This window comes from Pteropus vampyrus, unplaced genomic scaffold (genome assembly GCF_000151845.1).
Source record: "Pteropus vampyrus isolate Shadow unplaced genomic scaffold, Pvam_2.0 Scaffold419, whole genome shotgun sequence".
In the NCBI taxonomy this organism is placed as follows: Eukaryota; Metazoa; Chordata; class Mammalia; order Chiroptera; family Pteropodidae; genus Pteropus; species Pteropus vampyrus.
Window position 1 is genome coordinate 1,260,326 of NW_011889200.1, and position 26,442 is coordinate 1,286,767.

General features: G+C 32.7%; 1 protein-coding gene across 1 annotated transcript in view; it reads right to left on the reverse strand.

Annotated features, from left to right (window-relative positions):
• The window catches only part of NRK (Nik related kinase), a 153,915-nt gene that overhangs the window by 11,105 nt on the left and 116,368 nt on the right, over nt 1–26,442 (reverse strand). Inside the window, exons 14-24 of the mRNA XM_011380995.1 lie at nt 23,062–23,169; nt 20,614–20,681; nt 18,759–18,853; nt 16,134–16,228; nt 14,734–15,098; nt 12,340–12,667; nt 9,533–9,701; nt 8,922–9,077; nt 6,881–7,024; nt 3,290–3,448; nt 1,894–1,947 (exon numbers count right to left, since the gene is read on the reverse strand). Of these exons, the coding sequence (XP_011379297.1) occupies nt 1,894–1,947; nt 3,290–3,448; nt 6,881–7,024; nt 8,922–9,077; nt 9,533–9,701; nt 12,340–12,667; nt 14,734–15,098; nt 16,134–16,228; nt 18,759–18,853; nt 20,614–20,681; nt 23,062–23,169 (1,741 nt within the window). The remainder of the gene's footprint in view (nt 1–1,893; nt 1,948–3,289; nt 3,449–6,880; nt 7,025–8,921; nt 9,078–9,532; nt 9,702–12,339; nt 12,668–14,733; nt 15,099–16,133; nt 16,229–18,758; nt 18,854–20,613; nt 20,682–23,061; nt 23,170–26,442) is intronic.

Genomic DNA, 26,442 nt, shown 5'->3' on the forward strand with positions numbered 1-26,442 from the left:
AAAAAAAAAAAAGTAGATAAATTGGATTTCAACAAAATTGAAACTTCCATGCATGAAAGGACACTATTGAGAAAGTGAAAAGATAAGCTATGAAATAGGAGAAAATATTTGCAAATCACATATCTGATAAGGGTCTAGTATCCAGAAAATAAAAAAGATTGCTTACAACTCAACAACAAAAAGACAACCAAAAGAAAATATATAAATAGTCAGTAGACACTTAAAAAGATGCTCAACAACATTGAGTCATCAGGGAAATGCAAATCAAAACTACAATGAGATGCAACATTACACCCACTTGAATGGTAGAATCTGCAAGTGTTAATAAAGATGAAAAGAAAATGGAGCCTTTATACTTATGGCAATGTAAAATGGTGCAGCCACTTTAAAAAAAATTGTCTGGAAAAACTATCCAAGATAAAAAACAAACAAAGAAACAAACAAACAAAAAAACATACATTCCCATGTACAAAGACATGTATTAATACATTTTTACAAGCATTGTTCCTAACAGACAAAACAGTGGAGTGCCAATGTATAAACAATGAACACATAAAACACTGGATAAATGCAAGGTGATAAATCCATAAAGTGCAAAACTATTCAACAATAAAAAGGAAGTACTGATACTTGTTGCATAGGGTACGGAATGGATGAACCTTAAAAATATTAAGTGACAGAGGCCTGTCACAAAAGATCACATAATGCAAGATTTAATTTAAATAAATAGTCCAGAAGAGTTAAATCTATAGCAAAAGAAAGTAGATCAGTGGTTCCTGTTGACCCTGAGAAAGAAGATACCTACCAAGAAGAGCTCCTGGTGACTAAATGGACTCAAATTTAAAAGCAAAACCTAGCAGTTGTTTCTAAGCAGGGGCCTTTCATGCAAACCACACTTCAGGGAGAAGCCTGAACTGAACTGCCTGCCTGCACTGACTTCCTGCCTGCTGAGCCAGCCCTTATAAAGGAGTTATTGAAATCGTATTTCAACTAATAAGACTGAGACTTGATGTCCATTCGGAGTTTCCCAGCTATCTAATCATTAGCACCTCCATCAAAAAATCAGAGCAGCTCCATTCTGACTAATAAAAACAGTTCCTTTTGGACCAAACCGCAAGGATTTGGAATACTCATTTGCATGAAGATAGACCAATCAGGGACCCAAGGCAGAGACTTCTTCCTATATAGTCCTATATAGGTCAGCTCCCCTCTGGTCCGGAGAGCATACTATCCCTTTCTACCAAAGACTAAATCCTGTGTTTCTCTGCTGGAGCTGAAACGCCAAAGACATCTGGCCACAGCAGAGTGGAACAGACCAGCACAGGGCAGAGTGGAGTGCACCAGACTGGAGCAGGTGGAACAGACCAGAGCAGAGCAGAGCTGTCTAGCCTGAGAGGGGTATTGACCCAGGGCCGCCTCACAGCCATGCCGTTTCACAGCCCTGCTGCTTCATAATTGAGCTGTTACACAGCTGTGCTGTTCTCACAGCCATGTTTTGTCACAATAGGATCATTTGCACTGAAAAGTTTCTTCCTTCACCACACCCCAAAGTGGGGACATCTGTTAGCATTGAGTTGGTGCTAATACCCATATTGCTTGACATTATCTATGATTATGAGGGGACTGAAAAAGATGTGATTGAAAAAGAGATTGAATATGGAGTGATTGCTAATGCAATGGGGATTCTTTGGGGGCTAATGAAAATAAGGTCAGGGTGATGGTTACACAACTCTATAAACATACTGAAAACCATTAAATCGTTTACTTTAAAATGAGTGCGTTTTATGGTATGTAAATTATTTCAATAGAGTTTTACAGAGAAAACATGTATAAAAATGTATATGCTTTTCCTCAGATAAAATTTCTGCTCTTATGGAATATGTAGTGTCCTACCTGCTAGATTTATTCTTAGTGAAATCGATATATAAGTTCTCTCTCTCTCTTTCTCTCTCTCTCTCATTCACACACACACACATCAGGCTTACACTTTCTTTGTCTTTTGCACTATTCCTAAGATGATCAAAGAAACATGATTAATAAACCTCAAATGAGCAAAGGAATTCTACTTTTCCACATGTCAGTAGGACAAATATTTTTATTTGTTTTGAGAGCTGAGATGGGTTGGAATGGGATCAGCCAGGAAAACTAGACTTAGCTAGTCATCCCGCCTACCAAGAGCAGAATCTGCAAGATGGTCATCTTTGTAAACTCTTTCTTATTGAACTAAAATTTTTACAAGTTGGTAGGAAACATTTCTGCTATATAAACTTTTGGGTTAACATCTGGTGATATCATTCACCTCTGGCTACCAAATTTACATAATATTATTTGAAGAAAAAGTAGTGATACATAAAACTAGTAGTGTATTTAATGCCTAATTTGGGTATTCATTTCTTTCTTCAGTGATACATGTGTACATATGTACACACATATGGAAACTTATCCTGGGAAAGTCTCTTTATATGCAGAACAGAAATGGTCAGGATAGAAATATCCTGATGCAACTCATATGAAGTGATTCTAGCTATCTCTTACCTATATCACTAATTCTGCCTGAAGGGAAACTAGTGAAGAGGAAAGAAGAAAATGAAGGCTGAGAGTAGAGGGGATTTTCTTCAAAAACAGAACAGAATGGGATAACATTACTTCCCTGTTGTTTATGGATGAGTACAGGATTCTGAGACCCTGGAGTTGTAACTCCATTTCATAGTGGATGATTGTGAAGAGACAGGGGATATGAAAACACTCTAATCAGACAAGATATATTTAGTAATTATATTCTTAAATCTCAACAGTGAGAGCGAGATCCAGCAGACCATAGAAAATTTTTCCTTTTGACTCCAATTAGCAATAAAAGGAATTATTTCCAATTAGCAATAAAAGGAATTATTATGTGATTCTGTTTTATTGCTGTTTCAAGGAAAGATAATGTCATATGAATCATCATTCAGGTTATTGAAGATATATCAAGAACATTTATAGAATTTTATAGAGACAGGAATAAAATATCAGTTCATCTGAACTAATTAGAGTGACTGGGGAGGAAAGAAAGGTGAGAAAATAAACCAAATTTAACTTCGATCAGTATTTCAGCTAATCGATATTTTTTCTCAATAACAGCCAAAATCGTGGCACAAAGGACCTGGAATCTATCTCAATGAAATTCACTCATTTTTATATGAAGTTACAATCTTTTCCTTTGTCTACTTTGCCTTTCACAACAATGTACATCATCAAATGAAGGGAAGAAAAATGTGTATACGTATAGTAAATATGAAATGTGACTTACGAACACTGAAGTGTTCACAGCCTGTCAACTTATCAATAGCTTTGCAGGCTTCCTCTGTCTTTAGCATTTTCTCTTGTCTTCTTTTACTTTCTGGATCATCATTCAAAATCTTGTTCTTCAGCCAGGTCAAATGATACATCCGAAGTCTGTTCTTACGTCCTGATAGATAAGATATACTGTTTCAAGTCACTCTATTTTTTTCACATATTAGAAGAACAAAAGAGTAAAGGTATTTTGCCACTTTAACCAAATGTTTTCATTAAAGTAAAAAGCAATCTTAAAAAACTGCACAGCATCAGAGTCTTCTCTTTAGAGTTTGGAAATGTGATGGCAAAGTTTCTCACTTAAAGAAGACAAAGTGTCCCAGCTACCTATGCAACTGTCTGAAATGAATAGAAAATACTTCTTTGGGACAGCTTAAAGACTTCCACTGAGCAGGCAACAGAATTAACATTCATTCATTTGGACCTTGGCTTTTATCTAAGTTATGACCCTTCTAGGATTCAGAGATCCAGAAGCTGTCCCTAGTAGTGTGTATGTATGACTAATATAATGACTAATATATTGACTATTAGGAATTCAGGGACACTGGGATGGATCTCTCTGTGCTCTTTCATTTCAGCATATTTACAAAATAATTGAAGAGTTTAATAATTTTTTCTCAACCCAATTTATTTTTTTTCTTTCAGTTAATGGTTTATTTTTTAAATAACTTTTTTTCCCCGGCTTCATTGAAATATAATAGACAATTAGTTGATCTTATTTACATTGCACAATTCAATTAGTTGTTCTCAATTATAGTTGGCATACAATAGTATATTAGTTTCAGTTGTACAGCATAGTGATTAGAGACCTATTTCTTATTTCTTATTTTCCTTCAGGTACTCTATGATACAGGTATTTTTACAGTTAATTGTGTCTCTTAGGCTCCTTAAATTATTATTATAGTCTTGGATTCTTTCTTTGCCATTCTGATTAAGTGTCATTGGCTTCCCCATCCCCTATATTGGTGGTTTGATCCTCTTCAACTACTCTTTTGATTCCCTCTAATATACTCTTCATCTCAGATGAGTTCTTCATTTCTGACTAGTTCCTTTTTATAATTTCCATGTTCATTTTTTATGGTTTTTATCTCTTTGTTAAAGTTCTCACTGAGTTCATCTACTCTTCCCCTAAGTTCACTGAACATCTTTATAACCAGTGTTTTGCACTCTGCATCTGTTAGATTGCTTGACTCCATTATTCTTGGATCTCTGTTCTGTTCTCATATGGTTTCTGCTTCTTTATCTTTCTATTTTGGCTGCCTTTCTGTGTCTGTTTCTATATACTCAGCAAAGCTCTTAGGTTTCTTGGTCTTATTAGTGTGGCTTTGTGGAGTAGGTGTCTAGTGGTACAGTCCTGAGAGGGGCTCAGCTCCAGGCCAAGTTTAGCCCCAGCCTGTACCCCTCCAGGGCCACCTGTTAAGATTCAGCAAGCAATCCACAGATGTTGTGCTTATAGTTGCCTCAAGAAACCACATCAGAAACTGAGGCCAACTGCCACTAGTGTGAGTCTTGGCGCTACTCAGCAAGGAGCGCCTGACTCTCCAAGGACCCACCTGGATGTGACTTGGGTGGGGCTGCAAGTTGGGGGAGGTGGAGTTTCAGGGAATCCTCTGGCTGGAGTGATCTCTGTTATCGAGTTTGAAGATGTCTCAGCTATAGTGGCACTGAGTCTGTACGCTGGGAGTGGGGAGGACTCAATAGAGGAACAACAGATACCACCAGCACTTATGTCTGGGAGAGAGCCTCATCTCCAGCCCTTGCTCCGACAACTCAGCGTCCCTCTCTAAGTCCTTGGTGCCCCACCCAGAGCAGCCAACTTGGCGCTGGTACTCAGAGCTAGCAAGTCCGTCACCGAGAAAGTCCACTTGCAGACACGGCACCTTTAAGAGGTGTCTGCAGCTGCTGGCTGCAGCTGCCACAGCCTCTGTCCTATTCAGCCGCTGGAGACCAGGCGGCCTCGTGTCTTCGCCCCCTCTTACTTTCAACCATTGAAGGGTGATTTCTTATTTCTCTCCCTAGTTTTAGTGCTTCTGTTCATCTAGATCCCAGGAGGCTTTGCTTGCTGTTTGCTCTGTGTTTCTGTCACAACAAGGATGAAGAAAGCCTCTATCATCTACGTCATTTTCCCTAACCTATTCAACCAAATTTATTTTTAATGTTAAATTTCTAATTGTAAATCTCAGCAAATATGTACAATTCCTTCAGGAAAATCAGAACTTTAACAATACACATTTCTTTTTCTATATAGTGACTTATATTCATTTTTAGGGTTTATGATTACAAGATTTCTATGCCCACGAAATCCAAGATTTATGTTTCTTACTTATGTGATAAATCTTAAATATATTTTACATGAAAATTTTTGAAGCAGCATTAGAATTCATATATCTATATCTATTGCCATTCTATTCTTAAATGGTAAATAAATTTGTGCTCTAAATAATTAGGCTTCTTTCTGCACTGATGTTCTCAGTACTATTTGATGAAAAAAATAATCCAAATTTGAGAGAAACTTAAGTATTAAAATGGGCACATTTTGGTTAAAGAAAGCTGGATAAAAAGCAAAGAAATCTGTTATCCAGCCAACCAGATATTTTCAAAAGCTAAATATTGCTTCCGTGTACCTCAAGCAATGATAAACAAATGACCATAAAACATGATAAAAAATCATGAAGTTTTAGCATATCTATAGAGGATTTTTCTCCTCTAATTAAAACAAAGGAAGTTAATCAAATTCATGAATATACATAATCATTAATTAATGTGCAATATGGCTATTAGGTATAGACAGACATGTATGTAAACATATATAGATGACTGTGATTAGCGTCATTTTATTCTACATTCAATCCATTTTTTTTTACTTTTTCTATCCTTTTATCAGTCATCTTTTACTTATAGTCAGCTTTAATGCTAGTGTTTCCCTGATACCAAGTACTGTTCAGCAATCATTGTCATTACTAACATCCATTTACTTGCTCTCTCATATTCAAAGGTTCAGGTTCTGACTGATGAAAGCTAAGAAATTCAACTACTATATGGAAAGACTGGAGAGGCCTTACGGTGATCCATTCTTGTTACTAATCCCATCTGTAGGTCCTTGTGATAAGGTTGTGCCAGGGCAACACAGTCTCATTTTTATACACTTATTATTCACTTAATTCTTTATTGCTTCAAATATATCACAAGAAAGAAATATGGTAAATGTTAGCATGGTAGTGTGTACACAGGTGTGTGTAATTTGAGTTGTGAAGTAATAGGTGACTACTCAAAAAAAACCTGAAAGAATGCAGATGGCATGGTTTTTCTTATCATTGACCTAGGTTAGGTGTATTACGATCAAATATCCAGATACCAATGGAGAGTCAGAAGTTAGTTTAAATTATAAATAGATAAGAAAATACAAGTTGGAAAGTCTGGTGTCCCAATTAAATGTTATATTTAAAGTGATTTCCTATGAACATTTTCACCTGATAATGTCCTTAGCCCAGTTTGCAACCTAATTAATCTGCATAATTACTCAGCTAATTTTAGTTCTTAAACAAACCGGAAATGGTAATCAGCAAATTGAGTGGCTCTACAACTTGAATCTGACGGAATGGTCTTCGCTTTATAAGTTTAGTAATATCTGCCTTTCCGCTTCTGTCCATCAGATATAGATTAGATCGAGTTCCCAACAGCAAATTCACTCCTGTTCATATATAAAAAGAAAAGTGCTATATTAGCTCAGGTTATATTTTTTATAATTGAATTTATATTAGTATTTTTGCTATACCAGTGTTCTGATTTATGTAAAAGTGACTTACTTTAGGCTAACAGTAACCTCATTCTGTATAACAATGGAATCTCTACCAACAGAACAAATTTTATTGAAATACATAAAAAATGTAGAAGATAGTAACCTCCTGACAATATTCTACTGGCTGGTGTCTTGTGTGCCATATCATAAATAGAACTTTATGTATATATCAGCACAATTTAGTAGTATCCCAAACTTTATAAAAAATAAATCAACCTTTTTGAAAGTTACCATTAAACATTGAGGATGTCTAGCATATACAAAGACTTCAATTCAGTTGATTTCTCATTCCTAACTATAACTAGAGGGTTTAATGCTTTAAAAATAATTATATGTAAACTGATTTAAAATTGATTCTGTGTTCATGCATATATTTAAAAACTTGCATTGCTAAATGCTTATAAAATTAATTCCTACTTTTATGCATTTACATTTCTACACTCTGTTATTTGTTTGCTGGCTCTATTCACTCAAATATAAGCACTGTTTTAAGAGACAGTGCTTATATTTGATAGTACTGAATGACAGGACTGAAATGAAAGATCCAACTAAAGTTAGAATACACTTCAAGCCACTGTGGGAATTTCCCCCCATATCCTAAGACACAGGAGAAAATCAGCAAAGTCATGTAAGAAAGAGTACTTCAGTGTCTTCTACTTGGAGACTGTTTGTGCTCCAAGGGTATAAGGAGTAAAGGCAAGAGTCTCTGCCTTCATTTGCCCATTGTGTCCTTTACCAGTTCCCTAAGTAAGGGCCAGGGGCAGGTTTAAGAACTGCATCTTCCTCCCACAGGGGAAGCAGAGAGGAAGAAGAAAGTGCAATTTTGACTGTAATCTTTTATTTTTTAAAGAATTTTTCATAAATTATAAAAATGAGTTACTGGACATAAACTGGGTAGCTGCCAGACTGATATGATAATGAATTAAACTTGGCTTTCTTGTAATCTGACACATTACATTAGGAGAACTTTGAGGATGACGTGTTTTTTCCCCAAATTGTTTAATCTGTATAACTATAATGTCTGGTACATTGTTATATTTTTTAAAGATTTAATTGACTTTACTCAAAGATTCACAAATCAGGAAGCATCCCATCTAGTAAACAGAAAGGTGTTCTTACACTACTCTATTTTTAATTTGCAATTCTGTCCCTTGTTAAATTATACATTAAGTAAAATCTATGAAATTGCAAGTCAGAGGTTGGCATTTACTTTGAATTTCTCCCCTCCTTGTGTTCATTTATTCTGTTTCATTTATGACACAGACTGACTTGAGGTAAAATGTTACCTCAGCATGGCCAATATGGTTATATCTGAAACAAATTATTTTAAAAGTCTATCCAAGTTAAGACATTATAGAAGAAAATTTCTCTACAAATCTTCAAGATTATTTTAAAACAAGAACATCTAGAAATCTTTCTTGTAATATCTCATTAGGTATTATGCGATATACATTTCCTTAAATTAAAAATACTAAGCTCAAATTTTCAAAAAATCTTAACCTAGTCCAATTTTATATTCTAGTCCTGTTTATTCATGTTAAAAAGAAAAATAGAATAAAAACGGGAGAAATCACCAATTCAAACATCAAACTTCATTCAGTGAAAATAAATAATCAAAAAGGATCAAATTAACTACTATACAAGTAAATACATTGTTTTTATTTGCTTAGTAATGATTTGGTAATAGCAAACAAATGTTTCATATCTATGATTTTTCACAACTTTTCCATGTAGATAAAATAAATATGTTATTTAAAAGAACAACTCAGTTTTAAGAAACCAAACTCACCCCACAAAGAACCACAGCATATCTCAGAAGCGAATTCCTTTTCATACATGTGGATTAGTGGTTTTTTACATACAGGAGAGACATATAGTGGGTTAACGTTGACTTCAGAGGACTTTTTAGGTGATTTCTCAGTTACTTCCACTAATCCCGCATATACTGTGAAGAAGAGGAAGATATTTAGAGAAATTACTAGTGTATGCAACATATGAGCTTGAGTGTTTCCACAAATGAGCCGCAGCCTAGAAAAGTTTCTTTTCCTTTATTGTATTTTATTTTTTACTGGAGGTATCATTTCTGTAACTCCTAAATCATCAGATAACAAAAATCATGATGGTTAAAATTCATTTCTGAATATGAATGTATTTTGAGTTACTATGATTAGATTGCAAAAAATATGCAGACGAGGAACTCAATTTCTTAAATTGTAGTTCAAATTTAGGTGCCATTAAGACTCAGTGAAGAGTAGATTCTTAAAACATACATCATCTGGATTTATGGCAACTGAATATCAGAATGATTTGATTCTTTTCAGCTCATGAACCAGTGGTCAAACGCTGGATTTAATATGTGAACAAATTGCAGCATTTTGAGATTATATTAAACACACTTACAGATGGCACTGGCAAAGTCAGCATTTGTAGCCCTCCCAGAAACGTTGGAAGGAGAAGTGTGGCTGGCAGAAAAACCTGATTCTGTTGATGCTTCTGATATGTTAATACTGTCATTCCCATCATTATGTGCTGCGGGTGCATTTGAAGCCTCACTTCTACCAACCGGCTCCTAAAAGGTAGAAAATTGATTTTTACTTATTAGATTAACAGTGAGAGAAATATAATATGCCCAATGGTCATTTGAAAAATAGAATGCAAAATTTGTAACATCTATAATTCTGCATCCTTATAAAATCCACATTTACCAGATGAACCCAGCAATGTTATCAGAAGAGAGAGAAATAACCTATACTGAGACAATTGATGTCTGAGGAGAAATTCAAGGAGCTTGATGTCTTTAGCTATACAATTTTGGGACCAAAAATTTGTGGGATTTTTACTCTGCTAGGTATCTTATTTACAAATAATTGTGAATCCTTACAACAACCTCGAAATAATTATCTCCACTTCATTTATTAAAAACAAAACAAAACAAAACAAAAAAAACGAAACAAAAACTAAAGCTTATCAAAGTTAAATAATACATTCAAGGTCATAGAGATAAGTAAGGGGATCAGAGTTTGAAGTCAAACTGATTCCAAAGCTTATATTCAGCTGTACTATACCCAACAACCATTTGAAAAAATTAAAAGCACCAATGTGGGGGAATCAGTTCCACTTTTGAAATGGCAAAGCTAATGAATGAAAATCAACCAATAGAAACTCAAAGAGTGTGAACATACTTCTCTAAGAATGTAGCCAGCTTCCATTAACTTATGGAGAAGAAACTCAAGGATAAAAGCCACAAAATGTGACAGATTTTGTGTGGAATGTGCTATATCCTATGGAAAAACATAACAACTGTTTTTGGTAAGCCTGTCTGTTGATAAGCATTTTTGTGCATTTAAACAGGGATTCTTGGCATTGAGAGAGTTGTGCTACTCTTTTAAAGACTTGTTTTTATGACTTTTCCAACCACAAAAGTGTTGTATGGCAAACATGACCTTTTTAAATTAAAAAAGAAAGGAAGATCCATTCACTCTGTAAATGTCAAAAACATTCCTTAAGATAACTGGAGATATCCAGGGATTCTGTGAGAACTGTTTTAATGTCTTTAAGATAGGAAGGTAGGTAGGTACAGGTAGATAGACAGACAGAGACAGACATATTTTTCCACTGATACTGTTTTTCCATTGGAATCCATCTAGAGAGTTTCCTTCCTTCCTTTTTTTTTTTGTTTTCTTCCTTCATTGATTTCTTCCATAATTATTGTGTGCCTATCATAGACCAAGCCCTAGGCTGGACATGGGGGTTGGGTGAGTGGGTAAGAAAACTTAATCAAGAATGGATTAAATGTTGTCCCTGCATTTTAAGAGTTTACAATCTAGCATGACAGAAAAGCAAGTAAAAAAAAAAAACAAATTTCAATGTCATAAGCACTAAAATGAAACTATGGGCAAGATTATTGCAAGCACAGAGGAAGGGGTGTATAATTCTGTCTGAGAAAGTCAAAGGTGATATATGAGTTGGATCATGAAGGATGACTAGTTCACCAAGCAGAGAACAGGTAAGCGGGCAGCCTTACTGACAGAGTAAACAGCTTACACAAGGGCCCTAATTCATGAAAGAGCATGGCACCTTCTAAGTCAGTTTGTATAATAGGATGACAGGATGAGAAAGTAGATTGGCATGATCCTTTCCTGTCTGAAATCTTATCTATGTTTGCAGATATCTAAGTACTCCCCATTTATCAAGCATTAGTGTTCTAAAAAATCTTCTCTGTGATAATTCCTATTGATCTAGCATCTGTGAAGCTATTTGAGTATTTAAATACTGATTTATAAAGTCAGTAAACCTTTTGTGAATGACAAAATCATTATCTAGACACAGTTTTTTACTTAGGTTTTAATTGTATGTGTTAACAGTTCCTTTTAAAAATTAAAATAGAATCTAGCAATTCTACTCCAGCAATTCCACATCTACCAATTCTACTGCTAGATATATAGCCCAAAGAATTCAAAACAGGAACTCCAACAACAGATACTCGTATACCAATGTTCACAGCAGCATTATCCATGACAGTAAAAAGGTGAAAATAACCCGTGTCCATGATCAAATGAATGGATAAACAAAATGTGATGTATTCATACAATGGAATATTACTCAGTCTTAAAATAGAAGGAAATTCTGACACATGCTACAACATGGATGAATTTTGAAAATATTATGCTAAGTGAAATAAGCCAGATAGAAAAGGACAAATACTGTATGATTCTGTTTATATAGGGTGCCCAGAAAAAAAAATAGAATAGAGGTTACTAGGTATTGGGGGGAGAGATCACAGAGAGTTAATTGCTTAATTGTTTGGGACCCTAAAAATGTTCTAAAAATAAATAGTAGTAATGGTTGTACAAAATTGTGAATGTACTTATCCATTGAATTGTACACCTAAAAATGGAAAAATATTATGTTATGTATATGTTAACACAATAAAAATTTCTTAGAAACAATATATTTGTGTTAAGAGACACTATCCCAAACATGTGATTTGAATAATAAAGGCAAACAAAGATGTTTTTGTCCCTCAAAGTAAATAGGAACCATCCAAATTAGAAGTAAAGATCTATCTACAGCTATACATAAAAATGTTTAAAACTTTGGGATAAAAATTTAAAATATATGTAGGATGGTTGGAAACATGACATATCACATGAAGAAACACATTCACAAGAAGCGGAATTCATTCTCCTTTTCAAAGGGTGCATTACCTCATGTTGATGTTCAAAGTCCTGGGATGCTGGTATCTCCAATCCTGGACCATCTCTCTCTGAGCAATTTTCTCCTTCATTGAGTTCAAGGGCTTCACTCTCTTCATTGGTTCCACTGACTCTTCTACCTGCCTTGCCTCTTCTTCTGCTTTCTATATTGGCTTTATGTCCTTCATAGTCTCCAATAGCAGTATTGCCACCGCTGGCTGCATATCCTCCATGGCTTCTCCTGGCTCTCTGGCTTCCATTGCTGCTGCAGGTTTCTTCTCCTTCATCACTTCCACATCTAACATTTTGCTTCCAGCTTCCTCCTTTGCAATAGTGTGGCCTGATAACAAGATCCAGTTAATGACTGGTTGAGAGCCATGCAATAAAATCACATTTGAAAGCCAGCAAATTAAACAGAATTAGGATGTGCCTTATACATATATACTATCTCTATGCACATGTTTGCTCTATGTGAACATCACTGGTATGATACAAGAAAAATGCCACTATGTCCTTTCAATATTAAATGTTGAATTAACACCATAGCCACCATCAATTCTCTGACTGTATTTGAATGGAAGATGGAAGAGAACTTGAATCCTTTATTAGGAACACAGGTTGGTAGCAAGAATATTTTTTTTTCTTAAATAATAAAACATTTCATGCATTAGCAACTTCACAGCCACATGAATGATCAAGCTCCTATTCTTGGCTCAATCACAACATATTTGAATAGTTCTTCTTACAATATATCTAATGTATGCTGTTAGCATGTGCTTTGATTTTCTAACAAGTGCAATGATTGTTTTGCTACAGTATCCCATTGATTGTTCTACTACCACCAGGAAGTTCAGTAAAACAGATCTCATTAAGCTAAGACAGTAATTTTATTAGCTGCTAAGAACATGAAGTTTATCAAATGTCTCAGTGATCTTTTGCATAAGAGACATTATAAACATATACTTATTATAATTTGGCAACGGAATTCCTAGTAGACTTTTTAGTTGGCAAAAAATAAAAAAAAAATGTTAAATGGTCCGTATTCCGTCATGTATATCTTCCCAATATCATTTAAATATTAACAAAACAATATATGGATTTTGACATTATAAAGCAAACAATTCTCCCACCGTTAATTATTTTTCTAAAAATGTAAAAATATGTTATAGTAACTAATCTTTGAAAGCAGTTTAAATACAAACCATAACCATATGTAAATATGAACACACGGGCTGTTTAGAGCAGAAGCAAGGAACTACATACACACACACACACAGACACACACATATATATATATATATATATATATATATATATATATATATATATATATATATACATATCATACATCACTATATATATGCGTATGTGTGTGTATGTGTGTATATGTGTGTGTGTATAGCAAACAATTGATGGCATGTCAAAAACACTACTTCACTAAGTATAATCATTTTGGGCAGCTACTCTATAAGAAGATAAATTCAAATGAGTACTGAATTTAGTTACAGCAGCTTTCAGAATTCCAAATTCCAAAATAACTCCATGTTAGTAAGTTGCAGCTTAAAGATATCAAGTGAAAGTCAAGTTTGAGGTCATTTTTTTCTAGCAAATTTAGAGATTTTGCTCACAAATACTAGGGCTTCCTCTTACAGTTTTTAAGTAGCACACTACTAAATTTGTCACCCTATTTCTCATACTCATTGTCGTTTTACAGGGTAGGATGATTCAGCAGTATTAATGTTAAGAGAAAGAAGATATGCTATATACATACAATGGAATATTACTCAGCCATAAGAAAAGATGGAATACTGTCATTTGAGACAATATGAATATATCTTGAGATAATCACGCTAAGGGGAATAAGTCAAACAGAAAAGATTGAAAACCATATGATTTTCCTCATATGTGGGATATAAAACTGAAAGCAAAAAATAAGCATGACAAACAAACAGGACATGAACAGTGGATTAGTGATTACCAGAGGGAAGGAGGGGAGAAGGGAGGTAGATAGGCATAAAAGGGGTCAAATATTTGGTGACGAAAAGATATCTAACTTTGAGTGGTGAACACACAATGCAATATATATGTGAATTGTACATTTGAAACTTATTTGACTTTGTTAATCAATGTCACCTCAATATTTTTTTAATAAAAAAAGAAACATCCAGGCAATTTCTGCTAAAGAACCTAACAAATACTTGAATGCTAATAAAGCACAGTACATGAAAATGCAAAATTGTTTTGCATTAAAATAATTTTAAATCTATTATTGAAAGTTAAACATTTACCAATCTGCAAGTACAATTCATTCACCCTCTTAGTAATAAATTTTTAAAGTAAACCAAAGATGCAAATAGTTTTAAAGTTATAAAACATGAATAGTGCAAGTAACCCAGAAAAACCAACCTTGGCCAGCTAGAAGCATCATCATGATTACTGTCTTTGTCATCAACAGCTTCATCATTGCCATCATCATCATGGTCTTTACCAACATCATTAGCCTGAACAACCTGAATATCCAAGACATCATTGCCATTGTCATGGTAGTAGGTATCTTCATATGCATCATTAGAATCATCATCATCACCATCAGTAACAGCACCAGCATCATAGACTTTAACATAATCATCATTTTCTTCAGGTGGATGAATGACAGGTGCAGGAGTTAACCAATCATTCCGGAAGATTTCAGAGAGTGCATTGTAGCCTACCCATTCATTTGTCAAGTAAACAGGGGGTGATATTTTTCCTACTTTAAATCCATCTGGAACCTGTGTGCATGAGAAAGATTAATGTTATCTCTAGTAGCCTTTTATTTTCTTCTAGATTGGAAGTTTCCAAGCTGACGATATTTTAAAATATATTTTCAATTGAAATGAAGATGCTCTCTCAGTTGATAAAGCCAACATTTTTGTGAGGATGAGATGGAAAAACCCAATCCTCAGGCTGTGATCATTCATGGCCTTTATGGATCACAAGGGAAAAAATTTACTCACTTTTTTTTTTATTACTCCTACTTGTTTTCTGAGGAATAAACATTTGGTTTTGGTGCTGGAGAGTAGAACAGATGATTTGATGCTCTATAGAAATATAGTCACTTTTTCCTTTCCTTTTAGCCTCTGACACTGGGATTAATATATAGCTCTTAAAATCGATGTGGAAATTTCTTAGCTTTACACAACATAGGTTGTTTTATATAACGTAGGTTGTTTTAAAGTAACTCGCATACTTATAAAAAGCATATTAATATAAATTCACCTTCAAATATGCTATGTGTCATGTAAGCAACCCTTAGGCAAACTGAAAGGGATGTGTATATGGTAGGGTAGGGGTAATTACAAAAGTAAAATAAAATAATCTAAAAGCACACTACAAAAATAATTTGAAGACTTTTATTCATGCAGTTAGAGGGTATTTTATTTTTAATTAATTTTTTTTATTTTTATGCATTGCCTCATCATCCAAGAAATTATATTAGACAAAAATGGAGCATCTAGATTCTACTCCTTAATTTGAGATTATCTTCTACAAGTAGCTTTTTATTACTCCTCTCTTGTGTTCTGACACAAGAATGTAAAAGTAAAATATTTTATGATCAATGAAATGTTTTTTATTGCAAATTTAATTTTTAGATTTCATATTCTGCATAATCACATAGCCATTGAAATCTACCTATAAAAAGATTAATTTAAAAATTAAACACTTTAACCTTTCCCTCAAGGAAAGATAAAAATACGTAAATCAAATGAAATTGAAAATGAAAAAGAGCAGACATAAATATATTAGGAGTTAGGGTGGAAACCTACATGAACATCAAGCAGCAAATTCTGATCAATAGTAGAATATGGTGGTGATGACTGGGACCTCCTCCCAATCACGGGACTCTCTTCCTCGGAAGATTCTACGGAATGCCGAAAAGATAGATATTAGTAACTGTGATGATCAGAGCCATTGCCTTCATATCCCTTGGTATTTTTTTTTGTAGACTCTTTCCAGTCAGAAAATATTACCTGATAAATTCTCATGGGGCCAGGATCCTAGATTCTGTTTTCAGGTTTATGCTGTCCGTAGAACTACATGATTTTTTCTGTTTTCAATATTAAGGGTACACCTGCTAAGTACTTCTATCTGTGTAAGAAGGTACACAGTGATACTGGTAGACCAATACTTCTATTGAAAAAAAAAGATCAAGAATAGGAAGGGCTGGGTGGTACCACTGGCCTCCCATACTAACCAGTAGAAAAAGATTTCAACAGTGTGTTAGAAGATGATAGATTAGATGAAATTCTCAAAAGGAGAGTTGACTCTGCAATCTTAATCACTTTATTTACACTCAAGGATACAGCCTTAAGTATTTCAATACAGATGAGAAGTGAACAGCTAAAAAGAGACAAAACAACCTTTTTATAAAGCTGAGAACCTTTCTATAGGGGTGCTGTGCAATATAACTTTCTGCAGCAATAGAAGTGTTTCGTATCCTTATTGTCCAATACAGTAACCACTCATCACAAATGACTATTGAGCATTTGAAATATGGCCAGTGTGCCTGAGAGATTTACTTTATAATTTTATTTAATTTTTAGTTTAGTTTTAATTTTAATACCCACATGTGGCTAGTTGCTATCAAAACGCACAGATCAATTGTATAGTGTAAATACTTCCATTTAAAATCCAAATTTATCTGGATAGGAAATACGGATTTTTGAAATTAAGATTTGTGTTATAGAAAATAACACCCGTGATTAAAATCCAGTGGGAATATTTAGGGCCAAATATCAGTAGATCAGGGTGAGTGTATTTAGAAAAAGCTTCACTAAGGTGACAGGTCTCTGTTTATTGTTTTTCTGTGCCTTGAATTTTAAAGATAAATAGTACTATCCCTCTTTTATTTACAACCTTGATGTATATAGCCAAAGTATAGGCACTCCAAATCCAGAAATCATATATTTGCATACATTGCTATTTTTTGAGAATATTACACTGAACACATCCTATAATTTGTGTCCGCAACTTCCAGCACTGTTTTACTTTTGCAGTTTCTTAACTCTCTGCAGGAAACCATTTTCTCTCAAGTCTCTTGATACATTATTAGGTTAAATAAGAAGTTTGGATGAGTGTTTGAGATTTTGAGGCAAATTTATAGTAAGGTGCTCTGATTTCCTGCATAATGAAGTATGCAATTTCATGAGGACTTCAAATGGTCTATGTAGTACACACAATAAAATAATAGAATTTCAGAGCTGAAAAGAACTTTATCTATTATTTACACAAATGCTATTCATATCATTCTTCCTCTTACCACTGTTCATGACTGCTTTGGGGCCAAAGATTCGCTTATTTAAAAAAAAAGACAATATGAATAAACCTTAAATTTTTAGTTGTTTGCTCAATATTAGTGAAATTGCCCTAGGTGAACCAGAAAGATTCTAGAGTGAAAATCCCTAAAGTTACTCTTCACACAGGCTTATCTTATTTCTCAAAAGATAATATTTCTGCACAAGGACACTACAATTTAAAATAATTTTGGCATTAACTGAGTCTCATAAGAATGGGGTTTTAAAGTTCAGATCTTTCGATATCTGATTTTAAACTTGTATATCCTTTACATTATTAACATTTAAATAAAATTATTAATCAACTAATTATTTACTAATTAATTAATTATTAATTATATAGTACACCTATATATCCTCCTTATTATTAACATTTTAATAAAATCTGTATGCTACATTTTTACAGGGACTCAGGCATTTTGTCCTTGCTTAACTTAGATTTCTTAAAAGTAGATAATACTACATTTTATGATCCAAGGCATAACTTTTGGCTTTGTTTATCCAGTATTTTACAAACCTATAATAAATTTAAACTTTCTCAACAGCATATCATATAATAAAACCCTTATTTGAAATTCATATCACAATTTGTGAAGTTACTTTCTGTTTTTATTAATTTTTCATGTAGTAAACACATCAATTTGTAACATTTAGAAATGTTTATAAGATACCTTATATCTTTTATTTCGGGAGGTGAAATAACAAACTGATAAATAAAACACTTGCTCACCACTAATTCATTTAATATTTCAATATTCTAAAGATTGCCTATAAATTTTAGCCCATGGGAGAGGCCTCTCCCAAGTTTCTTTCCTATATTTTTCACACGTGTTATAGAAACTACAGTTGACATACCCAGCCTCTCTAGATACTTTCCTGGCTACTACTCAATTGAAAGAAGAAACTTCAGAAAAATTTGTTTCCATTTCTCATAGGTCACGACTGACCACCTAATTGCCAAATCAAATGGCCTCCTGGTCTTAATCCTAGTTGGCCTCCCTGACGCCTTTGAATAATTTCTTGTTGAAATTTTTTCTTGACTTCTGCAATATAAATTGTGAAACGTTATCTCCAAGTTTTGACTGTGCTTTTACTCACCTGATGTTGCTAGGAAATTCTGAAGATTTTGCGAACTCCTTTGTCTGGTTTCAATGGGCTTCTGAGCTTGTTCCAAAAGAGACCGCTGAGGAACACTAATAAAAACACAGAGAAGTACATGCCATGTCTTAACATTCATAAAGAAATGTACAACTCAACATCAAGACCAAAAAAAAGTTTTAAGTATACGGGTATATATCAAACTGAAAAAATGTAGCACTTAAGTAATATTTTCCAATTTACCCCAGACCTGCTATTTTATCTAGAACAGTGAAACAATTTCCAAAATATAAAAAAAAGTGTTTCCAAATAGTTTGTTTCTTTCACAAATCATATTTACTTCTAAAAATTCCTATAAATCTTTGAAAGTAAATATTCTGATATTATTATTACCTGGGTAATGCAGCAATAAACATAACTTTATAGTGTATGTGAGGATTTCAGTATGATAAAAAAGCTAAGTAATTGTCATGTCAAATATTCTACTATTATCATCCTGATATCAAATGCTTAGAATCCATGTTTTTAGAATCCATGTTTTTTTTTTTTTTTTAACATCTGGTTTCTGATATAGTTACATCTATAGATGCATAGAACACTTTAGTTTTTACTAATCAAATTCAGGGAATATTTAGAAAGTTTTTTGGACCACTGCTGCTAAATTTTTTAGTTGCTTTGGGATTTCTGTATAGGAAGGACAATATTGATTTAGATCTGGAACAGACAATAGTCTTTCCTAAGACCCAAAATTTCAGGAAAGAGTCAAGTTGCACTTTAATCAATTTTATAAATTTAACCATATTTAAAGTTAATATATTTGTTATTAATAAATTTGAAAATTTTTTGGTAATATGATTAATCAATTCTGTTTTAATAGGTATATTGATTTTTATATATTGATTTTATTAACAAAACACCCATGATACCAAAAACAGATACACAAAACTAAACTGGTTCCTCCTTTTGTGCTCAGAAGGACCACGATAACTCATTCATTGAATGCAGAGAAAGAGAAAGTGTCTAATTTTCCAAGATTTCTACACATCATTTAAATTTAAGGACATAAATATATGGACTTTTAAACATAACGTTGTAGGAATATACATACTGCATACTATCAACTCTCTCTTTATAGAATATTTATTAAGCAATGACTATATTCAAGATATGTCAAATATCTTGAATATAGTCATTGCTTAATAAATAGTCACTGAATTACTGAGTAAATGAATATAAGCTAAGTTCTATCTATCATTAGTTGGGATTGGGGGGATATGAATTTCAAGGAAAATCTACATAAAAATTTAGCTCTCAAATATAAAACATTGCATATAACATCTAAAATACGAACCATGATCTTTGAAAATTACTGAAGATCCCCAATATTACAGAGATAAAAATATAACTACTAGTATAAACTATCATTGATATAATATTTAGTTTTAGATTTGATTTTCCCTATAGGTCATTTCAGGCTTACATATTCTGTGGCATTAGCTTCAGAGGTCAGAGATTATTTGTGTGTGTTTTATCATGCAGTGAATGATCAGGTACTGCATAACAAAATGTATAATTGAAGTACATAATACATGTGAAATTACACATTGTCTCATTGTAAATTACTAATTGAAAGCTGTCAAAAAATTCTTGTTGTTTATTTCATTAAATTGGTGATCTTACCAGCTAATTATCAAACTAAGTGACACTGAGATTGCATTATTTAAATAATGGCCATTGACATTGTTATTAATATTTAAATTTTAACTTCACACTGAACTTAATGCCAAATAAATAAGCTTTAATTTTTCATGATAGTAAATTGTGAGTAATTTGAATATACAAATCAGAGACATACCTTGAAGAGAACGTGATGCAGTGTGAATGATCCTGGTTATAAGGCATAGAAGTAGATCTTTCTTGGATCTTAAATACACAATGCAATACTTCAACAGAATTCTCCATCATAAATTCTTCTGAGTTATTAATTTAATGGAAAATACCATTCTTTATATAGAGATATTTTCCTAAAAATCTAACTTGTAAAATCTGATTTTTATAAATAGATCATATTTCCATAATTACTTATAACATTAGAACTGCTTAACCATAATTTCTGATATCCTTGAATTTTAGTATAATAACAGATTATGTAGGTCATGTAATCAAATGTTCTCATTTTATTATTGAGGAATCTGTAGCCCAGAGGAAAATGATTTTTTAAATAATTTTATTAATCTTACTACACTATTTATTTCTCTATGTAGTGACTTAACAAGACTGTCTTTACACTCCAACAGACAGATAAGTAAGAAGAGAAAAATGCTGTCAGTAATTCACATGTTTTGCTAATGAGCATTTTCAAATATAACCAGATGTTTTGCAGTATGCAAGATAAGCATCTGATTGACATTTTCCACTTTCAATTCAGATACCTGGCATCATATTGACTCAGTTTAGACTTCTTGGTTCATGAAGATGATCTCAGAAAGTTTACTGACACTAATAAACCAGAGGCCAAAACTGCTCAGAAGAGATAAAGGCCAAAAATAAGAAAGGCTAACATCTAATATGAACTGGCTGTATATGGTCTGAAAAATAGAGAGAGGAAATGATTAGTAAGAACAGCATATTCTAAGGCAAATAATGTATTCCAAACCTATCAGACACAACTCATTATATTTCCTGCTTAAGGTGCCACGTTTAAGGTAATAATTGTTATCTGAGATTAAAGGTAAAATCATCATTTAATAAGGCAGAGAGGGAGATATATTGCCAGTTGTAACTAATTAATACAATCCAGCTTACGTTTCTTCTGCCAGTGGTTGGTATTTATAAAACAATACTTTATTATTCACTTCAGAGGACTATTAGTATCAGAAAAAGCATGTCTAAAAAGGATAGGAAAGACATCATATCCTTGTCTATGAAAGACATCATAGTAGACTGCAGTGAAGTATTTTGAAGAAAGAAATATAGTGATCTTGGGCCCCTGTGCTGGTTAAAAACAACAACGAGACTCCTGGCCCACTATCAGTAAGGCAAAAAAAATCTGAGTTCTTCACCCATCCACCTAGTCGTCCTTAGTGATGAAGAAAGTTTTAGATGATTAGCTGTTAGAAATGCTGGCTATGATGATACTAATTTGTCCAGGAATTGAAAACTGCAACTTGAGCCTCAACAACACCATGTGCTAAACATCTATTAATATAGTTGTGAAAACAAAACCCATCCTGGACACCAGGACTGACTTGATTATCCACAGATTTGATGAACCAAACCCTGTCATAAACTGCATCCCAGAACTGAGAGGATAAAGGAAAAAGGTATGTGCAATTGAGTATAAAGAGATCCTAAGACCAAAAAGTTTAAGAACCACTGATCTAGGCATTTATTAATGACACTTATTAATATTACAAGCTGAAATATCCAGTTTTTCATAGGTGATATTTTTACATAAAAGAATAACTCAGAAGACAAATTATGATTATTCAACTTGGATATGTGGCAGGCATTTTATTTAAAATCAGTGAAGTAAGCCTGTCAATTCAAGGAATAAAAAACTGATGTCATTTGTTAGCAATAGTAAAATTGAGCTTTCAAGTGAAAATTAAAATTTTAAACTCATATATATCACCATGCACTTGACAGCTTAACAATACTCAATATTTGTTATGAAATTGATGGTGATATTAACAAATGTTGTTATTTGATGTTGTATAATAAAATGTGTAAACATTTGGAAAGATCTACATACATAGAGAACCAATATGTTCCAACTGATCAATGCATGAAGATACAAAATCATGCATAAGCAAAACACCTATTCATAGTACATGAATTTTAACATTACCAAATATACAAAATTTCAATTATATTGTATTAGATTCCATTTCTCTAGTTTTGGTGTATTAGCAAAGAATTATCTGAAAAGAATTCTCCCTTTTAAACTATCTATATGTGAGAAGCTAGCTTTTACTCATACTTTAACCTAAACAACATATGGCAGCAGATTAAATTCAGAAGCAGATATGAGAATCCAGCAGTTTTCCCATAAGCAAAATGGATAACAGTTATTTTTCATTAAAAAATTGTTTCTTAGGTAAACATATAATAGTTTTATTATTTTAAGTGAATTAATAAATATTTTAAGTTTTTGCTTTAGTTTTTAACACATTATATATTGAATGGCACGATCCATGTAAACAAAAGTTTTCTGAGGTCTTCACTATTTAAGAATATAAAAAGTTTAATAACCACTGTTCTAGGCACTTATTATCACAGCAACACACATTTTGAAACTTACCTCATTTCCTTTAGGATTTGGGATGTATAGCTGCAATGGTTCTATTTGGACTTCAGCCTGAATACATTGACATACTTCATCATTGTCTGATGATTCATCTTCTTTGTCCTTTTGAAACAAAAAAGGAAAATAAATATTTTAATTGTTGTTAGAATGCAAATGATAGGAGCAATTCCATCATCCTGATGTATAATATAAAGAAATAATTTTCAAACATAAAATTGATTTAAACCAGTAGTTTATTTTTTTAAAAAAACTTTTAGATTAGATTTTTATTTCTGATATTTGGTGCATATATTTTTGTTTTTCCTTTTGCTAATAGTGGAAATTAAAGACCCTATTTTTAAAATCATCTTTATACTTTGTTAATTTGGTTCTTGGTGGTCAACCTCTTGTTCTCTTTATGTGTCATTCTAGAGTTGATGAATCTTTCTTACAGCTTTTAATTTCTGTCCCTTTTGCATGTATATATCATTTTCTTTACTACTTCCCTATTTTCAATGATATCCTCTTGAAATCTTTAGATTATTTTCCCATTACTCTTGCTTTTAAGTATTTTTTTATTTCAGGTTCAAGTGCATCTTTACGTTATTTTTACACTAATATGTATTATTATATGTAATATGTAATATTTTATGTAATATGTAATATGTATTATGTATTATTTACACTAATATGTAATTGTTAACAATAATAGAATAGAAAGTAGAATCAAACAGCTCTCCCTGAATATCTGGTTTTACGTAGCTTCTTTGAGTATTCTAGTAGTTTTTAATAGGTTTTGGATCTCTTTCAGAATCTAAGAAATGTTCCAGATTTTCCATAGAAAACTGTACACAGACACACATGTCCACATATATTTTCAGGGGGATCATTGACCATTTGCAGTTCATTTATTAGACCCAGGTTAAGAATCTCTGGTCTAAAGCTTAACTCATAACCTCAAACTGTTACATTTAGTATGCAGTTATAATTACAAGGTTTGGTCCTCTTGTGCAGTTGAAGATCTGTAATACAGTGGTACAAATATTTCTCCCTAATTGAGCCCTGGGATTTTACAAAGTTTCTGTTTTCATATTTAAGCTGATCAATATTATTTCTTCTACTCAAAGAGAGTAATGATAATGTGTTTTCTTTGCTTCTTTCTGGTGAATCGAAGCACTCATATATGTTTCTAAACTCTAATAACTTTTCAGGTATTTCAAAAGACCTATGACTTTGACTACATTATCAATAATTTACTTTTCCTTTACATTTTCTTAAAGAAACACACATAAAGGTATAAATGTCTGTACAATATACTAGGGTCATGAGATTAGTAACTATTTTTTGTTGACTTTTTCTTCTATTTTAGAGTAGCTTTTCACATACATATTTAAAACAGTAAATGATAATAAGTATGCATGTACTACTAATACTATGAGTTTAGAAGAGATGCATAAAAGTCTTTTTCACAAATGCAAAACCCATTAGATTCAGTTGTTACTAGAGTCCATTGAGAAAAGTCACTAGTATTTTTTTTCATTTTTATAACATTATTATATGTAACTTATAATTATATAATTATCATTTATAATTAAAGAGCCATTTAAAATGGAATAATTTCTGAAATTAATATGGTTTATTGGTCAGGGCTACCTACTTATCTTACAAAAATAAGTAATAAAAAATAGGTACCTTAATTATTTATGCATTTCATGCATTTTGACAATAGATTTAATTCTAATTGACTATACATCACTTCTAGCCAGTGCTTTCATGTGAACAATTTCTGGAGTAGTTTCCTATATAATATGATCTTGCTTAAGTTATCCACATCTAACCAACAATATTCTAAATGACTAATGTTGTAATTTACTGTGGTAATCACAGTACTACTTCTTTCAGTCCAGAATTTTTTTTCTTGACCTTATATGCATTTTATAGGGTTTTAATTGTGGTATCATATATTTTAGTAATGTCTAACCTTGGAATTGATAGAGGATGATCTAAGAAGAGTTTTATAGTTTTCTATTTCAATTAGAGATTTTTTGGTGACCTTTTCAGCAACAGTAGCACTTATTTTCATATTCCCCACACCCAAAATAAGGCATGCACAATTACGAAGATATAACTTCAAGATAAAAATAATTATTTAAGTTTTCTTAGGGGTCCACTGTTTCTACCATATTTTGTTTAAAAAAAACAACAACTATTTTTGAACCATTTCATTAATAATAAAAAAAAAAACTAACCCCTTCTCAGACTTTGGCAAGCATACCTTCTTTCTGAGTCCCCTGGTGAAGATAAAGAAAGAGAAGGAAAGAAGATATTCTGCATCATCGGACCTAATTATATCAACAACACTACCATTATGAGCACTATAGAATGAAATCATGCTTTTTCTGAGAAATTATCTTATTTAATTCACAAAAAATTCTTTAGAATGGTCGTTGTATCTCCATATTAGAGATAAGGAAATTGATTTTCAGGAAGGACAAGTAGCTTCCCCTAAATCCATCAGCATGTATGATAAAGAGCTAAGATTTGAACCCAAGGTCATCTGACTTAACAATGCATACTGCTCATTAATTCATTTCATTGCATCATGAACATGATTTAATGAATATGAAGTAGTAATTGGTTTTCAAGTCTGGTTAGTTCATTATGATGACATAAATCAATATTTATTGCCAGAAGTGTTTCTTTTCATTTCTGGGTTTTCCTTAATGCATATATATATAGATGTCACTTCCATACTTTAACAATGTAATCTACTGAACCTATCAGCATGCTTATATAGAAGCATTTTGCATTTATTACTAGAATCATTAGTAGTCGCATTATCTTGATTCAGTGTCAAATGTTTTCTCTCATTATCAAAGAAGTAGCAAGGTCTCAAGAAGTTTGACCTTTTTGTCATTAGCATTTTAGACTCCTTAATTTCAGGTAAATATCACCATTCTGGTCTCATACCTTCCCTTCTCTATCTGGTTTCTTTCCCTCACCATCTCCCACTTTTTGGGGGAGTAGACAATCATTTCCCCTTTTGGGCCTTTCTTCTTTTGCTGCTTTTACTTTTTCTCATGTTAAATATGTCAGGGAAATAGCATTTGTTTAATTGGCTTAATGGACATAAACCAAAAGACTCCCTTATCCAGACATTCAGACAAGGTTCACTTATAATTACTACATTCATTACTATTAGATAAGTGGATGTTTATACCAGGGTTTAATATAAGATTCTCACAATGATTCCTTTTATGTAAATGGCTGTTGTGAAGCATTAGAAAACAACTACTCTCCTAATCTTATTGACCTCATTAATTTGCTTATGAAACCCTCAAACCTTTCATCATCAGATTAGATTTGCCAGATCGAATTCATAGACTCCAGCCAAAT